Consider the following 24,701-nt stretch of genomic DNA (forward strand, 5'->3'; position numbering starts at 1 on the left):
TTACACTGTGCAAAAACAGATTGCTATAGATTTGTTGGTCTGTATGGCCATATATCTTGTCTATATGTAATCATACAAAAGTGAAACCCATTGGCTTTATTAATGCTTATTCAATCAGAGTTGGACAAGAACATAAGTTAATATGGTTTCTGCTATGACTCTTGGTCTGGTCATCACAGTTTAGCAAAGAACATATTTGCCGATGCAACACGCCTCAGATTTAAAACCCAAGGATACTTACTAAATATAAATACTTGCAGGTTTCGCTCAGGAAAAAGCTCTCCATACGATCCTCTATGGATTTGTCAATAACGTGGTGCAGAGTTGCATATCCACACCTACAAGGGAAGAGGGAAACATACTGAGCTGAACCAGCAAGGCTTCATTGCGTCAATTATTAAAGCGCACTAAGCTGATCTGGGAAACAGTAATGGTTTGTGAAAAGACTGCAGGACAGCTCACTGTAATCAAAGTAGATGGGATACACAGCATAACTATTTTTACACAAGTCTAACTCGCACAGTTCACTTATAAAATATAGATGAAAAAAGGAGCTAGAATGTACATGGGTATCAATGGGGATAATTTAATGCAGCTCGTTATGTGCCCCTACCCGAAACCCTGAAGTAGGTTTGTCCTCAGTCGGCCTTTAAAAAATGAAATATCTATTTGCGCGTCAATCAATACATTTAGAATTAGGAATGATAAAAGGCAAGTTCCTAGAAATCAAAGATAACCTTGGATAAGCCAAAATATAGCTTAGCCATGGAAGACAAGTTAAAATGTTAGACAATTAATAGAGAAAATTCAACCCAAATACTAACTTCACTTTTGTGTGATTCTCCAGGCTTTGCAGAATGTCCATGCCCACATGAAGGTAGAAGGGATTCTTTGTAGCCTGGGGAGAAGACAACACATTTCAGTGGAAGGAATGATTTATTCCAAGCTGCAGCAAAGAGAACACATCTCGCCCAGCTCTATAGTTGAGACAAGTCCCACTTAGAATCAGGATTTTTGGAACACTAAAAGAACAAGTTACTTACCTTCGGTAATGATGTTTCTGTAAGAGACATTAGTAGATTCCTTACCTTGGAATTACCCCCCAGGCATCAGGATCCGGATAAATTTCTTCTTAGGAGTATCCCTGCGAGTCGGTAGCTGGCGTCGGTAGACTCAGCGTTCATCGTCGGCATGATGTTGCGATGTCTACTTAGATGCCGCCCCTGCGTGCTGATGTCAGTAATGACACGACTTTCCATGCCAGAAGTGCTGAGCCATGCAAGACTGACCACTGGTGCGCATAACTAAGGGAATACGTCCCTAGAAATCAGTTCGCATAACGGGGAGGCTGGGTGGGGCGGTAAGGAATCTATAACTACTAATGTCTCTTACAGACATCGTTACTGAAGGTAACTTGTTCATCTGAAAGAGACAGTAGTTATAGATTCCTTACCTTAGAATAGATACCCCAGCAATACCAACCCCAGAGGTAGGTCTGCGCACCAAGTTCACAACAGGAAATCTTGGAGAACAGTACGGCCGAAAAAGCCGTCTCTCCGGACTTGACTGTCCACACAGTAATGTTTTGTGAACGTGTGCAGGGATGCCCCCGTGGCTGCCTAGCAGATGTCAACCAGCAGAACTCCACGTTCCAAAGCAGGAGTAGCTGCCATCGCCCTGGTAAAGTGGGCGTGCAGTCCTACTGGAGGTTCCTTTTTAGCCAAAGATTAACAGAGCTTAATGCATAGGACAACCCATGAAGAGATGGTACGTTTGTGCACTGCTCAACCTTCTTGGCGCCCACATAACCAATGAAGAGTTGATTATCCACCCGGACGTCTTTAGTGTGGTCAAGGTAGAAAGACAGCTCACGTTTTGGATCCAGACGGTGGAGTTTCTCCTCCTCTTTGGAAGGGTGCGGAGGTGGAAAGAAGGTGGCCAATGTGATGGTCTGACCTATCTGGAAAGAGGTAACCACTTAGGGCAGAAAAGAGGGCCTAGTACGGAGAACTACTTTGTACGGATAGACAGCAAGTAAGGGAGGCCTGGAAGATGAGGCTTGAAGCTCACTCACCCTATGAACAGAGGTGATTGCAAGCAAGAAAGCGGTCTTTAAAGTGAGGAGACGAAGAGGACAATAATGTAATGGCTGAAAGGGACCACACATAAGATAAGTAAGCACAAGGTTCAAGTCCCACAGGGGCATTATGAAAGGAGGATGAGGAAAGAGATAAGTAATGCCCTTCAGATACCTGTTAACAATAGGGGACTTGAGGAAAAAAAGAAAAAGGCTGATCAGGAAGGCGAAGAAAGGCCGAAAGATAGTCTTTCAGAGTGTCCAGAGCAGAGCCCTGCTGGGCCAAAGAAAGAATGAAGAGGAGAATCTCTGAAAGAGGGGCAGAAAGGGGATCCACAGCCTTTGCTGTGCACCATGCCACAAATTTGTTCCATCTACAGGCATATAACGTTTTAATGGATAGACGCCCGAATGCCAATATGACGTTAGACTTCGGGAGGAAGGTCAAAAGCGGTCAACTGTCGCCGCTTAATCTCCACGCAAGGAGGTGGAGACTGGACAGGTTCAGGTGGAGGACCATCCCCTGCTGCTGCGACAGAAGATCCTCCCGAAGAGGCAGTCTGATTGGAGGATCGATGGCCATGCTCAAGAGCTCGGGGTACCAGACTCTTCGTGCCCAGTCCGGAGCCACAAGAATTACTTGGACCTGGTCACGCTTGATGATCTTCAGCACTCTGGGTAGAAGTGGTACAGGCAGAAAGGCGTACAGGAGGCCGCAAGTCCATTTGCGACGAAAGGGGTCGCTGAGCGAGTGCCGCCTTGGAAACTCCAATGCGCAGAACTGCTGACATTGCGCGTTCTGTTTGGTGGCGAATAAATCTAACCATGGCTCTCCCCACTGCTGAAAAAGACCTTGCACCACCTCAGAGTGAAGACCCCATTCGTGATCCATCATGCACCGGCAGCTGAGTTCCTCCGATCTAGCCGTCAGTGTACCTGCCAGGTGTTCAACCACCAGGGATACACCCTGATGTTCCAGCCATGTCCAAAGGCAAAGAGCCTCTTGACAAAGGGTCCACGACCACACTCTGCCCTGTTTGTTGCAGTATCACATGAGGGTAGTGTTGTCCATGAACACCTGCACTACTCTTCCTTTGACAGAGGGAAGGAATGCCTTCAGTGCAAGATGAATCAGGCGGAGCTCCAGAAGGTTGAGGTTGAGACCAGAGGCCTCTGATCGCCGCCTCCCCATGTGGCAGCCCCATCCCAGAAGTGGCGCAGCCATCACTACTGTGATCTCTGGTTGGGGAATGGAGAGGGATCAGCCGCTGACCACAATCCTGGTTCATGAGCCACCACTGCAACTAACTTGCAGTCCCCTCCGAGATCTGGAAGACATCGGAAAGATTCCACTGATGCTGCGCCCACTGGAACTTCAGACCCCACTGCACAGCCCGCATATGCAATTTGGCACGATCTACCAGCAGGATGCAGGCGGCCACAAGGCCCAGCAGCCTCAGGGTCATTCTCACCGAAATCCGGGATAGAGGCTGAAACATCGGTATCATAGCCCGGATATCCCAGACTCGCTGCTCAGGAGGATAGACCTTAAACTGAGCTGTGTCCAGAACCGCTCCGATGAAAAGGAGCTCCTGAGAGGTAATCAGGTGCGACTTCGGCACGTTGATAGTGAACCCCAGCAAATGCAGGAGGTCCGCCGAAGTTTGGAGATGGGAAACGACAGCCTCGGGAGAGCCTGCCTTCAACAGCCAGTCCAAGATAGGGGAAGACTGGAAGCCCTGATCTGCAAAGATGAGCTGCGACCACCGCCATCACTTTCGTGACCACCCAAGGGGCGCTGGTAAGTCCAAAAGGGAGCACAGTGATCTGAAAATGCTTGTGGCCTACCGTGAACAACGCCGATGGGCAGGCAAGACGGGTATGTGAAAGTAAGTGTCTTGCAACGCTACCATCCAGTCTCCAGGGTCGAGGGCAGGCTAGACCTGAGCCAATGTTAACATCTTGAACTTCTGCTTCCGGAGGAAGTGGTTGATGTCCATGAGGTTTAAGATAGGACGCAGCCCTTTGTCCTTCCTGGGCACCATGAAGTAGTGGGAGTAGCAACCACGACCTACTTCTGGCACAGGGACGCGTTCTATAGCTCCCTTGGCCAAGAGAGCCATAACTTCCTGCATGAGGCCAGAGGTGGCAGCGAGGCCCAAGGATCTGGCTGAAGCCCTGGAGTCCTTGAAACGCTAGAGCGTGTTGTCCGCCTTGTCGCCAAACAGGCAACGGTCAAAGAGCATGCCCAAAAGGGTTGATTGATCATCCCCAGAGAAGCCAGTGGACCTTAGCCAGGTGTAGCGCCTCAGGGCTACTGATGTAGAAATCGTTCTCCCCAGCCAATAGGCAGTATCCAGTCCACACGGATGGCAAACTTGAACACCTCGACCCTCTGCAACAGCATGGGTAAGCATGGCCCGGGCACTGTGGCAGTACTTGCGCAACCGTGTCCCACACCAAGTGTGTGTAACGGCCCAAGAGACATGCAATGTTCACCGACCGCAGTCCTAAGCTGGCAGAAGAAAACAATCTTCCCAAGATGGTCCAGCTTCTTGGATTCCCAGTCTGGGGAGCAGTAGGGAACGTGCCTTTTGATGTCGAGGCTCGGACCATCAAGCTCTCGGGGGTAGGGTGTTGGGAGAGTAAAGGTGGGTCGCCCGGGGCCAGGCGGTGGAGTCGGGCAATCATCCTATCCACAGAAGCCCCTGTGCTGGGCTTGGACCAAGTGCCCAGAAGGATGTCAGGGAGGGCCTCATTGAAAGGCAGTAGGGGCTCCAAAGCATATCAGTCAGGTTAGTTCTGACTGCCACCGTAGGAAGTTCAAGGCCCAAGGCCTCAGCCGCCCAACGCAACCCCACAGCGAAGGAGGCTCCCTCCTCCGTAGCCACAGTAGGGGGAGAAAGCATACCAAGGTCTGGTGATGTGTCCTGACCACTGGCCTCACCCAACTCGTCTTGTCAGTCTGGCTCCTCAAGTTGGTCTGCTAGAGGGTCACTAGACCCCTCCCAGTCCTCCTCACCCTCCTCTGGCTGCCAGTCAGGGTGGTAGGGGGAGTCGGTCAGTGCCGGTACCGGCGTCTGTCAGTGCCGGTACCGGCGTCTGTCAGTGCCGGTACCGGCGTCTGTCAGTGCCGGTACCGGCGTCTGTCAGTGCCGGTACCGGCGTCTGTCAGTGCCGGTACCGGCGTCTGTCAGTGCCGGTACCGGCGTCTGTCAGTGCCGGTACCGGCGTCTGTCAGTGCCGGTACCGGCGTCTGTCAGTGCCGGTACCGGCGTCTGTCAGTGCCGGTACCGGCGTCTGTCAGTGCCGGTACCGGCGTCTGTCAGTGCCGGTACCGGCGTCTGTCAGTGCCGGTACCGGCGTCTGTCAGTGCCGGTACCGGCGTCTGTCAGTGCCGGTACCGGCGTCTGTCAGTGCCGGTACCGGCGTCTGTCAGTGCCGGTACCGGCGTCTGTCAGTGCCGGTACCGGCGTCTGTCAGTGCCGGTACCGGCGTCTGTCAGTGCCGGTACCGGCGTCTGTCAGTGCCGGTACCGGCGTCTGTCAGTGCCGGTATCGGCATGGGTCGATGCCGGTCCAGCTCCGTGCCCAAGTCGTGGGTGAGGCTGGGATCGACGCCGGCTGGGGCACAATTGCGTTGGGGGCGCCGCCACTGGAATCTGCGCCATGAGGTCGACCAGCAGGATCCGGATCCAAGCCTGGAACCTCTGGGGCCCTCCAGTGCTGGAGCCATAGCCGCCAGCCTCGAAGGCCCAGGGTCCCGAGCCGAGTTCGCAGGGCCCAAAGGCGTGCCGGCGTAGTCGGGCTACCCAAAGATGCAGAGCTTCGTAGAAAGCTCGAAGCTGTGCAAGGGACGCTCCAGCTCCCGGGAAGGGAGGGAAGCGCAGAGTCGTCGCATAAGTGGGCTCCGAAGGAGGAGCCGCAGACAGAGGACTCTGCTTCCCGCACCGCGTCAGCCGACAGACGGGGAAGGCGAAGAGCGAAGAGGTTTCTTCGCCTTCCTCTTGTGCTTCGACTTACCAGAGGAGTGCGACGCCTTCAGTGACGAGTGGTGATGGCTGCCCGACAGGTCCAGAGACCTTCCTCTCGACCGGGACCTCGAGCGGCGCGGAGCCAACTGCCGGGCCTCCAAAAGCATTAGGGACCGCTCCTGCAAAGACTTCGGGTTCATGGCCCGACAGTCGGAGTACGACTTCGGGCCGTGGTCGCATCCAGGCACCAGAGGCACACGAGGTGCGGATCCATGACAGACATCAGCTTGTGACAGGAGTCACAAGGCTTGAAGCTGGTCTGTCGATGGGACATCCCTACACGCACCAGGAGTCGACGGACTCAAAGAAGATGTTGACAAAAGTTGAAAACTTTTGTCAAAAAGTGCCTCTCTCTCCGGATCTGCGCTGGCTGGCGTGGAAAAAGAAAGAACTGAGGTCTGCGCACAGGGGTGGCGTCTAAGTAAACACTGCAACGTTGTCCCTGCGACCACGATGACGAACGCAGAGTCAACCGATGCCACCTACCGATACGTGGGGGTACCGCTAAGAAAACATTCAACAGATCCAGTCTGACGCAAGGGGGTAATTCTAGATTAAGGTAAGGAATCTATAACTACGGTCTCTTTCAGATACCCAAATTCATTAGAGGCAAGGCTGGTAGGTCTGGCTGGCAATGGGGCCCTGAATAAAATATTTAAAAACAAGCCTGTAGCAGTGAAAAACTAAGCAAAAAATTATTACTCTAAACAGTGCATCACGGAGATAAACAATTTTATGTGGAACGTTTGTTTCACTTTTAGGCCGAGCAATAAGCAGGAGTCATCCTGGAGCAATTGCACCCAAGTAATTGATCCACTTTTTCATACTTTCTTTAATTAAAAAATAAATCAGTCTGTTAATCTGTAATTGACAAACAGATACAATAAACTGCACAATTCAAAACTCCCTTCAAAGCTGCAGTAGTAAAAGGCAATGCAGTCTAGCGGCTACGTTGTGAATCGTAGAGCCAGTAACACCAAGATACAGTTGCAGCTTCAGCCACAGACCACAATTTCCTACTTCAGATCTTTAGTTCCAGAATGGGAAAAGAGGGCACTCTACGGAGCTGCTTTAAATATTTACTTTCGTCAAGATCTCACCGTATGAAGGCTGGACTCTCAGGAATCTCCTTGACTTCAGTGATGATCAGGGCAATGATCCATTTCCTCAACTCACCTATTCACTTCAAGAGGGAGCCTCTAGCAACAATCCTTGAAGACACATCCATTTCCATTCATCAAAATGCAAACACTCCGCTTTACGTCCAAGTGTCTGAGCTAACAAACTGTGAAGTCCTTTCTCTGTGATTTAGGAAAACGGATGTAATCCCTCTCCTCGAAAAAGAACTCTACAAAGATTGAATTTCTTCTCCAAAGAAGACTGATCGCTCTTCGCCCTTAAGCTATATTCCCAACTTTGGTTCCAAGGCATTTGGCTATATCTTGGTCAAAACTCTCTCCATAAATTACCACATCATAAAACTAACCGAATCATCAACCTATCAACACTCCAAGTCTACAACAAATTATAACTGATCATTCTCCATACAGACGTCCGATCCGATGGGGCAGGCCCTTGTTCTCAACCATCTAAAAAAGGTACAACCGCTGCTGTCGAGCCATTCTACAAGCAGCGGCTCGGCTATTGAAAACATTCATTTATCTGATCAGACCTCCTCCCATCACCACTGAAGTAAGATTTGATTTCAATATTGCCTCCATCATACATAAAGCAATCCACATCGCTCTTCCTGCCTATCTGTGCAGTAAAAAGACACATGGGCATCAAAGTACTAGGGCTAGAGATCGTCCTAGTCTTGAAATTCAAAAAGTCAAGAAAACCCAAACTATGAGCGCATAGACTTTGGAACTCTATACCAGACTATGCAAGGCTGAATTCAAACCTGTTGGCTTTCAGGAAAGACACAAAAACGATCCATTCAGATATTACCTCCAGGACTGAAGCAAGAATAATGATTACCAGTGGTGTTTTGGAACACCATAATTCACTTACTGTAAAGCATGTTGCTCTATACTCCATTCTCAATGCCCCTACCCTATGCTCATTCCTCTATGCTAAATTCTCTTTATAACTGCCTTTGCTAATTATTACTTGAAAAGTGCTGGTTTGCCCTATGGCTAGGCCTGCGCTATATTTAATACTTTAAATACAGAACAAATAGCTTAACTCAATTTAAGCTTCTCTTCTTGACAATGCCCTCTTTCTTGGTTCTACGAATTGCTAAAAAAAAAAAAGCCATGGGAAAGTTGTAGGGAGGACTATATAAAAACACAGGATGTTAAGCACCACACATATGGAAGATCTGGCAGGGAAACAAAACTGCATTTTTGGAACACACTTAATTTTCCCCGAGAGGCCACAAACCTTTTATATTTACCCTAAAATGGAGGAAGACAGAAGAACAGCTTGGAATGAAAAAGCTATTGAGTCAATCATTCAGGAAACGGATTTAAAGGAACAACGCCTTAAATACCAATTAGTTCAATAGCATGAACATGCCACCAAAAGATCCAAGGCCCTTGGCCACTCAGTCAACCACATGCTTGATACGTGCGTTCACCACCAATTCTTGGAACAGGTGAAGATAAGGACTACACATCATGCAACAAATGGGTAGCATGTCAATGGCGGGAGCTGCTTTAGTACCTGATACAGAAGATAAGTGGATTCTACTAGCTCAGGCCGCAGAGGGTAAAAGGCGACATCTGGTGCCTGCAGCTGCCAGTTATACCTCTCCGGCAACGCTCCATATCGCTTCCAAATAGCATAGTAGAAAGCATGCAGGCAAATGGCATCTTCTATGTCGCCTTTCAAAACCTAGAAGAAAAGCCAACAGATCGAAGTCTTAATGTCTGTGGTGTATATCGACTGAAAAGCAATCTGGCCACATATGAGCAAAAATAAGATCACGTAGTGAGGGTACATAATCAGTTGCTGGTCTATTTGAAATATATGGCTACAGAGATCACATACATGATCAGAAACCTCAGTATATTATTAAAGGGGATTCCATTTCCATACATACACACCGATGTTAGAACTCTTGGGGCACTGGTATTACAGAAGGGGTTGCAGATCTGTACAGCAACCACTCTGTAATAACCACTGCAGCAGACACAGTTAGCAGGCATGCCATGAAAAAACTGTCATTAACCACATGTGCACGCAACGTGGTTCCAGGCAAATCAAATAACGCCCAGGCGTGTGCATGTGGTAGCTATCAATAAAAGTGAGCACAGGGTAAAAAGGCCCTTGAAGGAAATACAAACTGTGCCCCTCAACTTCCCCTCACCAAACTGGAGCCCTCGGAAAGTGAGCACAGAGCCCACCCTGATCCCACCAGGCTGCAACAACATTAGGGGTCTTGTGGGAGGAGGACAAAGGATGGCTGGGAGTACCCTACAGAGACATGGACAGTGAAATATAGACTGATGTTTCGATATATGCACAAACGCACCATTCATCGTGGTCCCTAAGGGGGCCTGAAGGCCTCCACAAATGTATATGAATTCTGTGCCTCCACTCACCATGGTCAAAGATTTCTACAACAGAACTCAATTGTCTGGAAGGGTCACAACACAGAAATAGAGCAGGAACTCTAGTACACAAAGGGGTGATTTCTTGTCTGCTCGGTTTACACCGATTGCACGAAACGCAGAAATTAATAGCAATACCTGGAAACAGCGCTTAGATTTAAACAAACCATGTGCAAACTAGACATTGCACCGTCCCATACAGACAGGCACAGACCAAACTACCACACCAAGGGTGCACACTACAAGTGGCCTGGTGGTTTGGCATGCACGGTTGCTATTGGAGTAGAACCAATGATGAAGTGCTTAAGGTTCACTCCCTGAAGTGGCACAGTGAAAAAACACAAATGATGGGCTGAAGGAGATGAATTCAATTATTCAACCCATCACCTTTTTGAATACTTCCCGTTCTGTGATACTGGCACAGGACATTACACCTCATAGAACATCAGCACTGGAAAAAGAAAATTAAAAAAACAACTTTTATTACAAAAAAAAAAGTAGTGACATTGAGAGTGAGAATGTAACATGATTTACAATGGAAAAGGGAGAGACACCGGTAAGAATAAGTCCAGAGATGGTGTAGCATGCATGAGCATTCAAGAGTATGCATTGGTTGGGGTTTAGGATATTCCTTCAGGACACGGATTTATATGGCGTGTACAACTACCGGGAGCTACTCTTAGCAAACATAACATGGAGAATGAGGGAACAAAAGGTGCATATCTGCTAAAAGGTTTCATAGCAGAAGCAGATGGCAATGATGAGGATTTGCAAACCTGGAGACCAGGGAAGAAGGCCTGTAGAGAATCAATCCAAGTGTTCATCAGCTGCCCACTGAACATGTTCACATTCACATAGAGTGGGGGATCCCCTTCCCCTTCATTGCAGGATTCTCTCCTACCAATGTAAAAACATGTAATGAAAATCCAAGTTGCAAAGTGAGAATACATGCTACCACCACTGTGTAAAGTACTCCTATTCTGTGAGTATGAATAGATCATGAACATAGATACTTTGAGCGTAGGTTGAGAAGTCTAACATGCACGGAGGCCAGAAAGGTGTGCAACGGTTAAGAAGGATACATATATGCTGAATAGGGCATTTATACTCCATCTTTTAATAGTGATTAATATTACATAACATGGCCAATATTACCTAAAGATCTAGATGATAATTTCTGCTTTAGTTGCAGAGACTAATGCTCACAAATGAATACACAAAATGAACAAAAAAAGGTGCCATGCACCACTCAACCATAATCCTTCAGTATAAATGTACAGAACACGTAAATGTCCTTTCCACTTCTACTTAAACGTAAAAATGATTAATTGGCCAGCTACACGTTCAAGAAGATTATTGCCATGGCCACTGGAATTATACAGCTGTGGTGTTTTTCGCATAATTATGGATTTGCCGCATAATTCACCATCTGCTGCATACTTTGCGGATTTTAACAAAATCAATTTGATTCCAGCTCAAATGGTTCAAAAGATACTAAAAACGCAGCAGCACGTGTTCGAGTGCAATGGAAGATCCTTTGCAAATGTTGACTGGTCATCTTTCTGCTGCTCATTGCTCCATTTGTGTGTTAAACTGGTACTAATGATGTTGCAATCAATGCCCAGACAGTGTTAACAAGTGTAAAAATGACAAAATATCAAATTAATACCATCACAAAATGTGCCGCATTACGCCACATGGTAAACTTTCTTGTGCAAAATGTACTCAACCCTGCCGCATAATTTGGCCCTCCCCAGCCACACAATTCCAGTTGCCCTGATTATTCCACAACAAGGACAACATTTCTACACCAAACTTAGAACATCCTTTAATGCACACTTCTTTAAGTGACCTCAGCTGCAGCTTACCCTCTCCTCATATGACTCTGGATACTCCTGTAGGCATCATTGAACATCTCCAGATCTTCCTTTTCTCCAAAGAGTATGTAGGACTTCAACAAGTACTCGTAGAAAGAGTCTAGCCCAGCTCCGAGACCACTCTGCTTCCCCACCCAGTGCCCAGTCTGGATGTTCACAACATTCCCTGCAAAATACCAGAAGCTCAGGATACTTTATGCACAAACCAGGTCAATTTGAACATTAGTCTCGCCATGCACCTTCACTCATCATCTTACAAGTAAACAAAAGCCGCACACCAAGATACAGGTTTCATTCCCACATCCACACATATTAAGGTGCAAGTCAGTCTTAACTTCTTACCTAATAAACCAGTATCATTGCATCGGAGGCTCCAGAGGGCTCGTACTGCCCGCCGGGCTACCCATTCGAAGGTGGAGTCCCCCAATAAGCGACTGAGGATACCAAATTCCACCAGCAGGGACCCAGCCCCAGCAGTGCAGGTCTCATTGTTGCTATCAGCCGGGACGCCCGTTTTCAGATTCACCTGCAAGAGGGTCACAAATGCAAAGCCATGGAAGCCGGTTGAGAAAAAGACCCAGGCAAAGTTCAAGAGCAGAGGATTTATTACCAAGCCTTTCTTGCAAATTCATTTGAGTAACAAGCATTCAAACATCAAACCTGCACCATAAAATATAACAGTTACACTCAAAAGGCAAGCAGAGATCAAAATTGCAACCCTCTTCCTCCTTTTGTTGCCCCCTCTTAAATCGGACATCTCTACATATTAATCATTTCAATTCCCATAAAGAACTATGGAATGTTTTACATGATGTGACATCGGGGTAACAAAAATGGTGGGATGTCGCCGGTGAGAATGATCAATGGCGGAGATTAATTTGAGCATTCTATCCATCACGGTTTCGCTTTTTGCATGATAAAAGTGAGCATGCCATTTATTTCAAAACCACTCAAGCACTTATATATCAGAATACAGATCTAACTTTACATCGTCCTCACCAAGACCTAACAGGAGAGAAATCCAACTTCATGTAACAAATACACGACAAAAATTCCACTGTCATTTAATAAATTTAAACATCTGCCAAGATTTAGATGGATTGAGTGAAAAAATAAATGTATCTAACTTTCTATGAGACTTAAGAAGGGAATTAGATCCAACTAAACCAGCGCATGTTGATCTCTCAGGCCTTTCTTTTAGATGGCCACATTCATCAATGGAATATCAGGTCTTAGGTACACACCACAGGCAAACACCCAGGGAAATTTCAGAGTGACAAACGAATTCTACAAAGGATGGTCCACGCTAGATGCAGTTGGCAAGTAGCTCTATGCCATTCTCTACTTTTTCCATAAAAGAATGCTTCTAATGTAATTAACATGTAATTGGAGTAACTGTAGGTTCCACTCTAATCAAGGATATAATCTTGGCCAAGCATTTGGCATCTTGCAATAACTTTTTTTTAATATAGCTAGCACTAGCACCATACTCACCCGTGGGTACGGCATTCCAGTCTTGGTATTTTCAAAGGCTGGAAGGAGTCGGACTGCAAGGTCATGAGCCATGTGCAATAATTCATTATCATAGTCCTTGATGGTCATGTCCCCAAATGGTTGCTTAGAGTCTGTGATGATTATATGGGCAGAAAGCAGGCTGCCCAAAATCCTGTGAACACACAATAACAGCATCAGCATACCTTCACCAATGATCCATATACTTGCTCACAACAACAAAGCCTAGCCTTACGGCCACTTGCTCTCACTTGCAAGTTTCAGTAGCTTAAAAATTCAAATTTACAAGAAGTTCAAGAAGGCTCTCCATGCCATCTAAGCATTTAAGGCATACTTGAAAAACAATTCATCCTACAAGTCAGTTTAAAAGCAGAAGTCAATTAACGATCGAGTCAACTGTGGTCCAGAAGAAATAGAACGATGCCAAATTAGTGTGCATTGAAGACTGGATTCCAATCTTAGCGTACGGAGACTTCCAAATTCTTAAATAATTACTCAGCTTCACACTATCTTAATAGAATTGGATTTCATCCCTATGTATAATCGGATTTAAACAAAGGAATGCATGAGTTGCAACTAATCACTCAAATTTTCTCCACATACCGTATGGTTGCCTCAAATACTTGCACAGTTGAATCTTTGTCAAAGGAGACTGTTTCAATCACCAGTTTCACAGCTTTCTGGAATTCAGAAGAATTTCCCATCACCTACAAAACAAAAAACAAGCATTGGCATAGCCAATAGGTATCGCCTTTGGGACCCTATAAGTGTTTAGCAATGCAGTACATTATTTCCCACTGGCATGCCCACACACTGCGAGCCTTAAATACCTCAGAAGAGCACCGAGAAGTAGGTTTGTTGCCTCCGCTTGGCTCGACCTATTTGTGCAGACACATAAAATGGGGGTGGGGGTGTTTGGTGGGGAGAAGGCTGTGCCAGAATAAATAAAAAACATGGCCTGATATTGTGGAGTCTTAATGGACGGGCTTCGAAACGGAGGCTGTATGGAGGGCGGGCACAGGTTGTGCAAAGAGGCAGGCTTGGTGAGCGAGCCCGAATGACCCCTTTTGTGTGGGGCTAGGTGTCCCAATTTGCACCATGATGTTTCCGAGTATGTCGCTGGGAGACTGTTTGATGTTGTGGGAGTATGTCTATGGTGGGGTGAGGGGGGGGAAGGGTGTCGGTCCTCTGCCCATGAAGTGATTGCCGTTTTGGCTCCAACCTGTATGATGAGAGGGTTCAGGGAGTAGCTTGTGTCATTGGATGGCGGTTCAAAGCCCGGTCTTCATGCCTAAGCTTTTCATCCTTCTGAGGCCCTTGGTTCCTGCGATCTACATTGCAGATAGTATGGTTTGCATGGGACCCCGACAGGATGTTATGTGAGGGGGAGATGGTTGCATGAGTAGGCACGATCGGGTGGTTTTTGGAGTGTGGTGGGGAGGGCGTTATCAATGCGGGTCAGGTATGTGCGGTGCTGGAAAAGAGCAGCAGTTTCTGCACTATTCACAAGAGGATGGATGCTTTTGCTGGACTCGGCCCACGGACATGTGCCCAGCTGGGGAGGGAGGGGACGTACGACAGGGTAATTTAATGCACAAGGACAGCGGGGGGGGGGGCTTTGGGTGCGGGTTTGCATGGGTGGATGGTGTGGAAGTTTGTACGGCGGGGGGGTGTGGGAGGGTTCGGTGCAGGGGTGGCGCTTGTAAGGGGAGAATGTTTCTTGGGCTGCGGATTGCGGAGGGGATCAGGAGTGCAGTGTTGTTGAGGCAGGCAATAGCAGGCAGTGGCGGGGTCCGGTGGGAGGCGACGGGCCTTTGGGGTGGAGGCGACGGGCCTTTGGGGTAGAGAGGGAGACTTGGGGCACTGGGAGTGGTGTTCGGATGCAGTGTGGAGTGATGTCCGGTGATCCTGGGCAAATTATTTGGACTCGTCGGAATAGCACGGACTGAGGAGGGGGGGGGGGCCTTTCTCACTGTATAACACAGGGGGGCTCATGAAGGCAGACTTATCCAGCGAGAGGTGTGCGGGAGGGTCAGGGGGCTACTGGTTTGGGCAGCTGGAGAAAAGGCAGCCACGGGTCGTCCCGCGAGTGGTGCACACGCGGTAACAGGAACGCAGCTGCAGCATCCCGCGAGTTGTGCGCGCGTGACCGCAAGCTGTGGGCGGAGTCCAGAGTGATTCCAAGCTAACGCACATCCAAAAAAATAATGAAAAGTAGACTCTCGAAATAAGTTCTTGGAGGCACATGAAAATAATGAACAAGCGTGAAGGAGCGTGGCGCGGCCCCGAAAGAGCATGCAAATGCACTGGTGCTTGTGCTGGCATCCGCCTTGCGGGAGCGAGCAGCGGCGGCGCTAGAGAGCCATATGTTTTCAATTACTGTGCGCGCCGCTGCTCGCTCCCGCAAGGTGGATGCCAGCACGAGTGTGCTTGAAAAGGAGCAGACCGATGGCTAAAGGCCCTCCTAGCGCAGCACATGCGCGCTGCCTAGGCGAGACCTAAAAAGAGCACTTTGGAGACTGTTTTTGATATTTTCACTCAATACACCGCTCCACAGATGAAAAGTTAGTCAGGAATCCATAAAATTATTGCCAATTCAAAAGTATTTTTTTAGGCAGTATTCGGCTAACGTTTTGCAGGCACACACTAGCCCTCTCAACGTGCTGTAATACACACAAGCTGCACCACCCCGTATTTCACGGAATCCCTGTTTTTCAGAAATAACCAGTGATGGTAAGGCTCAGGCGCGCAACACCCATTGGACTCAAAGGGCTTCAGTACCCCCCCCCCCCCCCCATAGTGTGTGGCAGCACGGGATGAGACAGCTTCTTGGGCACACACACAGCCGCACCCGAGCACTTCACAGATCTTTAAAAAGACCATTTGCATGTTAATGAGGCCTTGCTGTTTCATTCCTTCTAAGAGCCCCTGCAGCTCCACTCTGCCTATTGCTTAAAGATTCAACCTCTCCCCCCCCCCCCGCAATCAGCTCCACTCTGCCCATTGCTTAAAGATTCAGCCCCCCCCCCGAAATTTTCTTAGCCCCGTTCCAATACCGCCCCCCCCCCCCCCGAAATTTGGCTCTAGTTGCGCCTCTGGTAAGGCTCACTAGGTGCCAACTGAGCTTGAATACTTTAGCCACTCTCAGGGAATAAGCATGCTTTTTGCATTAACAAGGCAACTTTATGAGCCACGGGGGTGGGTGAATGTGGCCCAATAACAAACAAACAGGCCTTCTTTCACAGTATTTAAAGATAATTAAACACAAATACTCCCTGGTGCTCATGTGAGCTTTCGGATGCCTTGGAGATGGAAGTTTGCGGGCACTTACCTTCCCCCACAGCCACTCATGCAGATGATGGGCAGAAAAAGTGTTCCCCCTCGGGTAGGTGTGGTGAAATATCAAAAAGGGCCAGAACCCACCTTTTTCACCCCAAAATATGAGAAATAAGTCTACATTTTAATTGCAAACCACAAGGTTTGCATGTTGATTTATTCAACATTGCAGAAAATGTGGTTCTGTCTACTCGTACAGTGTAAGATGATAAAACTGGTCCCTGTGGAATTTTTGCTACTTAGCTTAGTCATAGCTGCCATTCTGTAACTGCTCATTGATCATCTGTGGCAGAAGATGTATGCGTCACGTGCACTTCTAGGATATTTTCCCAGCACACTAATGAACATTCTCAGATGGTCCACTATGGTCTGGAGATTGATGGAGTAGGTGGGTGTGTGGTTTCTGTACAGGTGGAATGTTGCAACAGGGGGCACCAATTGCACGTGTGCATTCAATTGCACAAAGAACATTAGGAAATCCAGCTAAAAGGGTAGGTTGGAGTATCCCCTCTCCCGTCCCATTCCTTGTCAGAGTACGGAGAACTGTATGGGTCCGTGGAGTGTCTTGGGTGCGGCCCAATGACTTGATGGGCCAATGCTCCACTCCACTGAAAGTAATACAAAACTAAAACATAATTGATAGAAATTGGGTTACTGGTTGGCTGGGTTGCGAGCCCCGGTCAAGCAGCACCCACCATCCTAGTCAGGGTGAGGCACAAGAAAACCCTAATTAACCTGTGCTCATCCCCTGGCGTCATGGCACATAGCAGTCAGGCTCAACTTGGAGGCAATGTGCAATGTATTTGTGCAACACTTCAGACTGCAAAACTGTGAAAACACCATACACAAAGATCCCACACCAAGTTACAAACTTAGACCATAATTCAATAACCATAAAAGCCAAAACGACAAAAATCCAGAACCGGAGTTATTAATGTTTAAAGAATAAACTATAAAATAGCACCTAAAAGCATAAAGCGCCTACCAGAGAGATCCGGTCGCGCTGGACCGGGTCAAAGTCAAAAGATTAGGCCGACCGCAATGGAATGCAGGTCGGATACAGTCCCACTGAAAAGTTTGCCTTCTCAAATTTTGTGCAAGCAGTCAATTTCCTGATTAAGAGTCACCAGGAGCAAGGGCAGCATCGCTGGTGGTGGTCAGCGTGGTGCGAGGAGCAGGCCAGCGTCGCAGACTGGCAGGCTGGTACTTCCTGTTGGCAGTCCTCCGCAGGCAAACTATGCTTGCAGAGAGGACACTTGCGTGCTGAATTTCTGTGCAATCTGCGAGGTTCTGGTGCGAACAGGCCCATTCACAGTCGCGAAGAGTCCAAAAGCTTGAATGCAGCTGAGCGACGCCAAGGGTTCCAAACCTGAGTGGGCACCAATTGGGGGTCAGGAACTCGCTGAAGACAGGTTACTTTATGTCCCGGAGGCTCAGATCAGAAGGCACACTTGCCCTTTGAATTACTCTAGGGTCCTGGGGTCAAGATGGGTTGCAGGTCCAGTTCTTCCACCCCAGGCAAGAGGTCAGCACAGCAAGGCTTCAGAGTAACAGTCCATTAGAGTGCAGTCCTTTCAGCAGCACAGCAGTTCTCAGGCCTCGAAAAATCACAAACCTTTTACTAGACCTGCAGGTCTAGTGACTTCAATAATCTACTCAACATATTTGTTATGCTCTTGACCCATAAACTGGTTTCAAACGATATGATCGTGGGCAAATAATTTAATTCATTGAGCCGCCATTTTCCTCATTATCACATATAGGAGCACCTTCAAATGTGCGCGTTCAGCATTTCTGCTGAACAAAAAACTATTTTGTTTTTTTATTTAATAGACTAAACTTTCTTTCCATACATTATACAAATCTAGTCACATATAGGATACATATGACCCCTGACTTGCCTCATAGTTCATTACCAGCATTTTCATCAGGAAGGGGGCAGGAAGTTTCTCAAATCATGTTTAAAAACTATCACTTTTAATAAATACATAGCAAAAGCATGAAGTGGTAGCACACTGTCATTTAGAGTCAGCAGATGTTACATTGAAATGGCCACAAAACTTTCCGACAGACATGTAGCTTTACTGATAAAACTATATAGTGTACAAACAATGTTTGGAGATGGTGATGTGCAAATGACAAATATTTGCGGAAACTCTAAGTAAAGTGTACTGGTTTGTTTTGCTCCTATTTAACGCTTTCTTTGCATCGCACTTCTTAATTACAAAAAAAGTGTGCTTTTGTAATTCCTAATATATTTGGAAATAGGTTATATTAAGATACAGGCTCTTTATTTCAGTGCTATGTGTTAGAGAAAAATAACTGACATATTCAGACAGCTCACTTGACAAAAACCTCTAATCTCATTTTCCAAGCAGCAATTAGTTAAAAGACAAACTGACATTTGACCTCTTATCTTGAACAGACAGCTTATGTGTGAAGATAAAAACAAGACTTAATGGCATCTTTATGGCTAATTCACTTTGTAAAAGAACAGAACACCTCTTTTTTCCACCCTAAGTTTATTCTGCCAGATGGGACTAGTAGGTGCTAAAAATAGCTTGATAAAATTTTACTTGCAATCGCAGGTGGGCGAATAGAATTTGAGGCCCGAGTTCTCCTTCCTGTAAGAGCATTCACAGGTCCAGAGTGTACTGAAGTTGTGGTGTTAGAGGTCCTTCTTTTATACACTAGACGCATGGATATAAAAAGGTGGGAGAAGCTTCCAGACAGTGCTTTGAAGTGCATGGAATTCACTGCCTCCCCTGGCCTGGTTCCAAGCTGTCTGAAGTGACAATACAAGTTTGTGAAAGCCCTTTGAGTGAAGACAAGTATAAGTTAAGAAGTCAGGTATAAGTTAGGCTGGGACCAGATCCTTCCTCCCATCCTGCCAGTGATGGCCCATCCAGTCACACCTAAGCTCCCATTGTGTGTGGCTGTCTAGGTGGAGCAGAGCTGACACGCTGTCCCTCTGTTCTTTTTGCTGCTATTTTCTCTGCTCTACCGCCATTCGCTTTTAAAACTCTGCAATTGTAAAATACTGTAATTGTGATCTGTGTTCAGTCTATTTTAATTGAATGTGGGGGTGTTTTCAAATATTGCATTTTGTTGCTGGTGTGGGCGGGGGAATTGAACCCTGGTCTATCAGAGCACTCCTACCGACGACGCCATTTTTTGGACAGTAGCGGTCTAGTTGTTTCTCTACACTGGCTACAAAACGGGACACCGCGCTGGTGCGCAGCGGACGCACCGCTGGCACGCCTAAGGCAAGCCCGTCTGCGCCAGTCAGCGTCCAGGAGGCGGCTGGCACTGGAATCTCTATCGCTTTAGCTCCAGTACGGCCTATATAGTTTAAATATGACAGGGAAGTCTTACTCAGTGTTGGTAGAAGAATGTGTTGTAGACTCCATTTTTCTATGCCGTTGAGTGAGGAGGCTGTTTCCTGCAAAGACTAAGTGGCTGGTTTCCCATGCCCTAGTGGATTGTAGTGGGTCACCGACTCCAGTTACTAATAAAATCCAAAGGAGAAAGGGTGGCCTGTACCTACTAGCGTCTTTACTTAACACACGTTCAGTTAAGAAACATGAGTTTCAACTTCACGAATTAGTAATGGACTCTAGCCCCGATATGATTTTGTAATAGAAACTTGGTTGACGTAGGCGTCAAACCCCACCATCGCCGGCGCGATCCTCTCTGGTTATCATATTTTGAGGAAAGATCGCTGCAAAGGGAGGGGCAGGGGGTGGCTTTAATAAATAAAAGCACCCTCAACTGTGTCCTTCTAGACCTTCCTGAAGTGGAGGGTGCTGAATCCCTGGGCTTCCTTTAACAATCTCGGCCCACCAGTCCATAGCTGGAATGGTTATCTATCGTCCACCAGGGCCTGCTGGGAAATTCATGGAGGCAATCAGCCACATTATATCTCCCTTAGCTGTCAAATACAGTCATTGTTTGGTCCTTGGCGATTTTAACTTCCATATGGATAACCTTTCAGATTCTGAGGCTCTTAAACTGCGTGAAACCCTTGATATACTTAATTTGACCCCTTTTGTCCATCTACCCACGCATGATAGGGGCTATACATTAGACCATATTTTCTCTTCTAAACCAATAGAAGTTGCGACCCCTCTCCCCCCTTACCTGGTCCGACCACTGCTTGATAAATTTTTAGAGTCCCCAGGGAATTCAATAAGTCCCAATCACTGGAAAATATAGTAGTTTTAGACCGTATAATCTGATTACTCCTGGGGCGATGCGAAGTGCTTTGCAGTCACATCCTATCCCCAGTTGCGGGACCCTCGAAAGCGAAGTGCACTCCTTGGAGCAATGGCTGCTTATTAGAACCTCTAAACTCTCCCCCCCCCCCCCCCAACACTCTGAGAGTGGCCAAGGTGAGTTGTGCCTCTGCCCCCTGGTATACTGAAGCTCTAAGGAAAAGCAAAAGTGCTTGTAAACAATTAGAAAGTAAATGGCAAACAAATTATATGACCCAGGATAAAATTATTTTTAGAGTGGACCTTAGGGACCACTACCAGAAAGTTCGCGAAGGGAAGAAACGCTTCTTCTCCACTAAAATCGACCAGGCGGGCAATAAAAGTAAAGAACTTTTTAATATTGTCAACAAAAAAAAAACCTCACCGGCAGCTATTAGATGCCCTTTCGTACCCACTAGTGAGTGGACTTATATGATGGCCTCTTTCTTTCATGATAAAATTAAGAAAATACAAGACTCTTGAATTACAGCCATTGGCTTTAGTAACGGAGCAAGCTCCCCTTAGTGGTGATGTAAACTTAGTTTCCTCCCTTATGCAGTTCCCTGCAATCCCAATGGACCAATCATTAAGGCTTATGAAGTCCCTGAAGTCGGGCTCTCCAGCGGACCCCTGTCCTTCCAAGGTATTGTCGGCAATTGCTGAGGTGATCAATCCTACTGTGAAATCGGATCCTTAACAACTCCTTACAGGAAGGACATATGCCTCTTTGTTGGAAACATGCAAAAATTCTTCCTTTGCTTAAAAAACCTTCCGCTGACCCTGAGGTAGCTGGTAATTATCGACCTATATCTTTGCTGCCTTTCTTCTACAAGGTTTTGGAGAAATAGGTCAATTCCATTATCACTGAATACATCAAGACCAATCACCTTTTGCACCCAAGTCAGTCAGGTTTCAGGGCGAACTTCAGCACTGAAGCAGCCCTATTAGAAGTGGCTGAAACTATAAAAGCCACACTAGACAAGAGTGGCAATGCGGTCTTGGTTCTGTTGGACCTCTCCGCGGCCTTTGACACCGTCCCCCACAATAGACTGGTGCAAAGTCTAGCGGAGGGCGGTGTTGGTGGCACGGTCCTGTGATGGATTAGGTCATTTCTCAGTAATCGTCTCCAGACTATATGCCCCCCCCCCCCATTTTCCGCCGATATTCCCCCTATGAATGTTGGGGTCCCGCAGGGCTCTCTTTTAAGTCCCACTCTATTTAATTTATATCTGGCCCCTATTGCACTTTTGGCTGAACAACATGGGGCTAAGATTATATCGTATGCAGACAATACCCAGTTGTTCACCTGTGAGAAGGGTGCCGAGTTTGATGGTCACGCAATTAAGGCTTGTCTCTCAGAGGTCTTCTAGTGGCAAAATAACAATCAAATGAAATGCAATCCTGATAAGTCTGAGATAATCTTTTTCGGCCACTGCCCCTGTGAGACATGGAACAGCTGATGGCCGCAGAATCTGTCCCCCCTAGCTCTTCCGTGACTACGGTAAAGAACCTCGGAGTCAGACGAGATGCTACACTTTCTATGAAATCCCAGATTCAATCTGTAGCTGGGACTTGTTTTGGGATTTTAAGAATGGTACGTAACTTTTTGCCCCTGCTATCTGTCCCTCACAGAGAAACCATTGTCCAAGCCTTGGTTACCTCGCGTCTGGACTATGCCAATTCTTTGTACCTGGGACTTACCAGCTACTTAATTGCTCGCCTGCAGGTGATTCAAAATACGGCGGCCAGGGCGATCTTTCTGGCAGCCCCCAGGACTCATGTATCCCCTCTGCTGTCTTCCTGTTCAGAGGAGAATTCAATTTAAAGCTTTGACTCTGGTTTTTAAGGATTTTAATCAGATTGGAGCGCCTTACCTTAGCCTAAGATTTCCCCGCTACATTCTCCAACGTACTCTGAGATCTTCCACTCAACTTCTGATCCCTGTTCCTAAGGTCTCATTTGCCAGGATCGGTGGTCATTCCTTCCAGGTAATTGTCTCCCGTCTGTGGAACGGCCTTCCCTTGGACCTCAAACAGGCTCAGGATCTCCTTACCTTCAGAAAAAGGCTCAAAACATGGCTTTTCCAACTCTAATCCATTTTTCTTTCTTGCTCTGTTTTCTGTCTCCTCGTTCCTCACACTATGACTGTTATGTGGTTCTTTGCTTCAGCGCCGGGACACTCTTGGGAGTAGCCGTGCGCTTTATAAATACATAACATACAAAAAGCCCAACTGCCAACTACGCCCAGTCATGCGACCAGAGACGGGCTGTAGGCACCAAACGTCTAAGTTAAGAAGATACCAACTTTCTAAAAGTGGCATTTTCAGAATTGTTAATTTAAAATCCAACTTCACCATCAATTGGGAATTTAAATTAAGATTACAGACACATCAAACATGAACCAATCATCTCTTTCCATTTGGAAATTACACTTATAAAATGTAATGAGGCAACTCCAATGTTATCCCAAGGGAGGGATCGGCCTTGCAGTAGTGAAAAATTAATTTGAGAGTTCACTACCAGGATATGCAAAACTTAAAACGTACATGTCCTTTCATTTAAAATACGATGCACCCTGCCCTCTGTGCTGTGCAAGGCCTACTCTGGGGTGAGACGCATTAAAAAGGGAAGGTTTGGACCTGGCAACAGGTTTATTTTGCCAGGCCGAAATGGAAGTTTAACCTGCACACCGAGGCTCTGCACTGGCAGGCTGTAGACATGCTTAAAAGGGCTGCTTAAGTGGGAGGCACAATCAGTGTTGCAGGCCCACTAGTAGCATTTAATTTACAGGCCCCAGGCGCATGTATTGCACTTCACTAGGGAGTCTAAGTAAATTAAATATGCCAGTTGGGTACAGGCAAATGTTGCCATGTTTTAAGCAGAGAGCACATGTACTTGAGCACTGGTTAGCAGTGGTAAAGTGCCCAGGGTGCTAAGGCCGGCAAAACAAAAGTCAGCAAAAAACAGGAGGTCTGATGGCTAAATGTTAGGAGGAACCCACGCCATGGATACCAGGTCTAACAATAATATTCTCTAAACTATTAGTAGGTTTTCTAAGAACGATTTCCTCACAACCTCCACGGTGAGCAGATTGCAAGTAAAGGCTCCAATCTGCCACACCTTCGGGACAGGTATGACTCTCGTAGATGTGAAGTGGAGGAGCAACCTGTTTCAAGGACGGCAGGCCTGTCTATCCAATTTATATTTAAAAAAAGAAACAATAGAAAAGTTCCACTGGTTACTAGTGGGCTAACGGACCTCTTGGGTTGTCAGACTGGGGTTAAGCCCCATCCAGTCTAACATCCTTTAGTGGGACTGAAAGGCTGTAGAAGCCCTTGGGGTGGGCTGAGAGGTGCAGCACACGGTCAGCAAGGGCTGGTCCCATTACTCCAACATCACAAACAAAATAACCCCTGGTTACTAGAGGGTTTTCGGATCTCATGGAGTGTGAAGATTTGGGGTATACTCAGCTACCCACCCCAAGGAAGGGGAGTGTTTGGGGGGGGGGAGGGGGGAGACAGATTTGTCCACGTAAGGGGTGGGAAATACAGGGGGTGAGGGGGCAGTGGGGGGGGGGCTCTCGCTGAGGTGGAAGCGATGGGTCATGCTGTGGGGGTGCACATCATCTTCAAATTACTTGTGGTCTAATTGCATGGGTCCTTGCTTGGAGAGCACCCTCCATTCACAATTACCGAATGGAGATCCACTAGTGAAAGATGACAATAGAAAGAGGAGTGTGTATCCTTTCCAATGTTACCTATCTGAGAGTTTGAGTTATGCCCAAGCAATGTTGCTCTCACCAGATGAGGAAGGACGACAGCAGCTTTTAGAAATATATTAGATGACATCAGGACAAGCGGAAAAGACTCCACTCCTTGTTGGAGAGACTGCTTGAAAATGGAACCCATTCAGAATATACCCTAGGGCTTTCTCAGCCTGCTTGTGGGAGGATGTGACCTATATTTTATCCACACTAACGTTTGTGCGGAGGACGAGGAGGTCACACCATCTGCGCACCAGAACTTAAAAGTGGTGAGAAAGAGAAGCCAACTAATC

General features: G+C 47.1%; 1 protein-coding gene across 1 annotated transcript in view; it reads right to left on the reverse strand.

Annotated features, from left to right (window-relative positions):
• Nucleotides 1–24,701, reverse strand: part of EDEM1 (ER degradation enhancing alpha-mannosidase like protein 1) — a 99,049-nt gene that overhangs the window by 18,379 nt on the left and 55,969 nt on the right. Inside the window, exons 3-10 of the mRNA XM_085624504.1 lie at nt 13,660–13,763; nt 13,039–13,210; nt 11,887–12,070; nt 11,536–11,710; nt 10,444–10,564; nt 8,778–8,948; nt 825–898; nt 242–338 (exon numbers count right to left, since the gene is read on the reverse strand). Of these exons, the coding sequence (XP_085480630.1) occupies nt 242–338; nt 825–898; nt 8,778–8,948; nt 10,444–10,564; nt 11,536–11,710; nt 11,887–12,070; nt 13,039–13,210; nt 13,660–13,763 (1,098 nt within the window). The remainder of the gene's footprint in view (nt 1–241; nt 339–824; nt 899–8,777; nt 8,949–10,443; nt 10,565–11,535; nt 11,711–11,886; nt 12,071–13,038; nt 13,211–13,659; nt 13,764–24,701) is intronic.

This window comes from Triturus cristatus, chromosome 9 (assembly GCF_964204655.1).
Source record: "Triturus cristatus chromosome 9, aTriCri1.1, whole genome shotgun sequence".
Taxonomy (NCBI): Eukaryota; Metazoa; Chordata; class Amphibia; order Caudata; family Salamandridae; genus Triturus; species Triturus cristatus.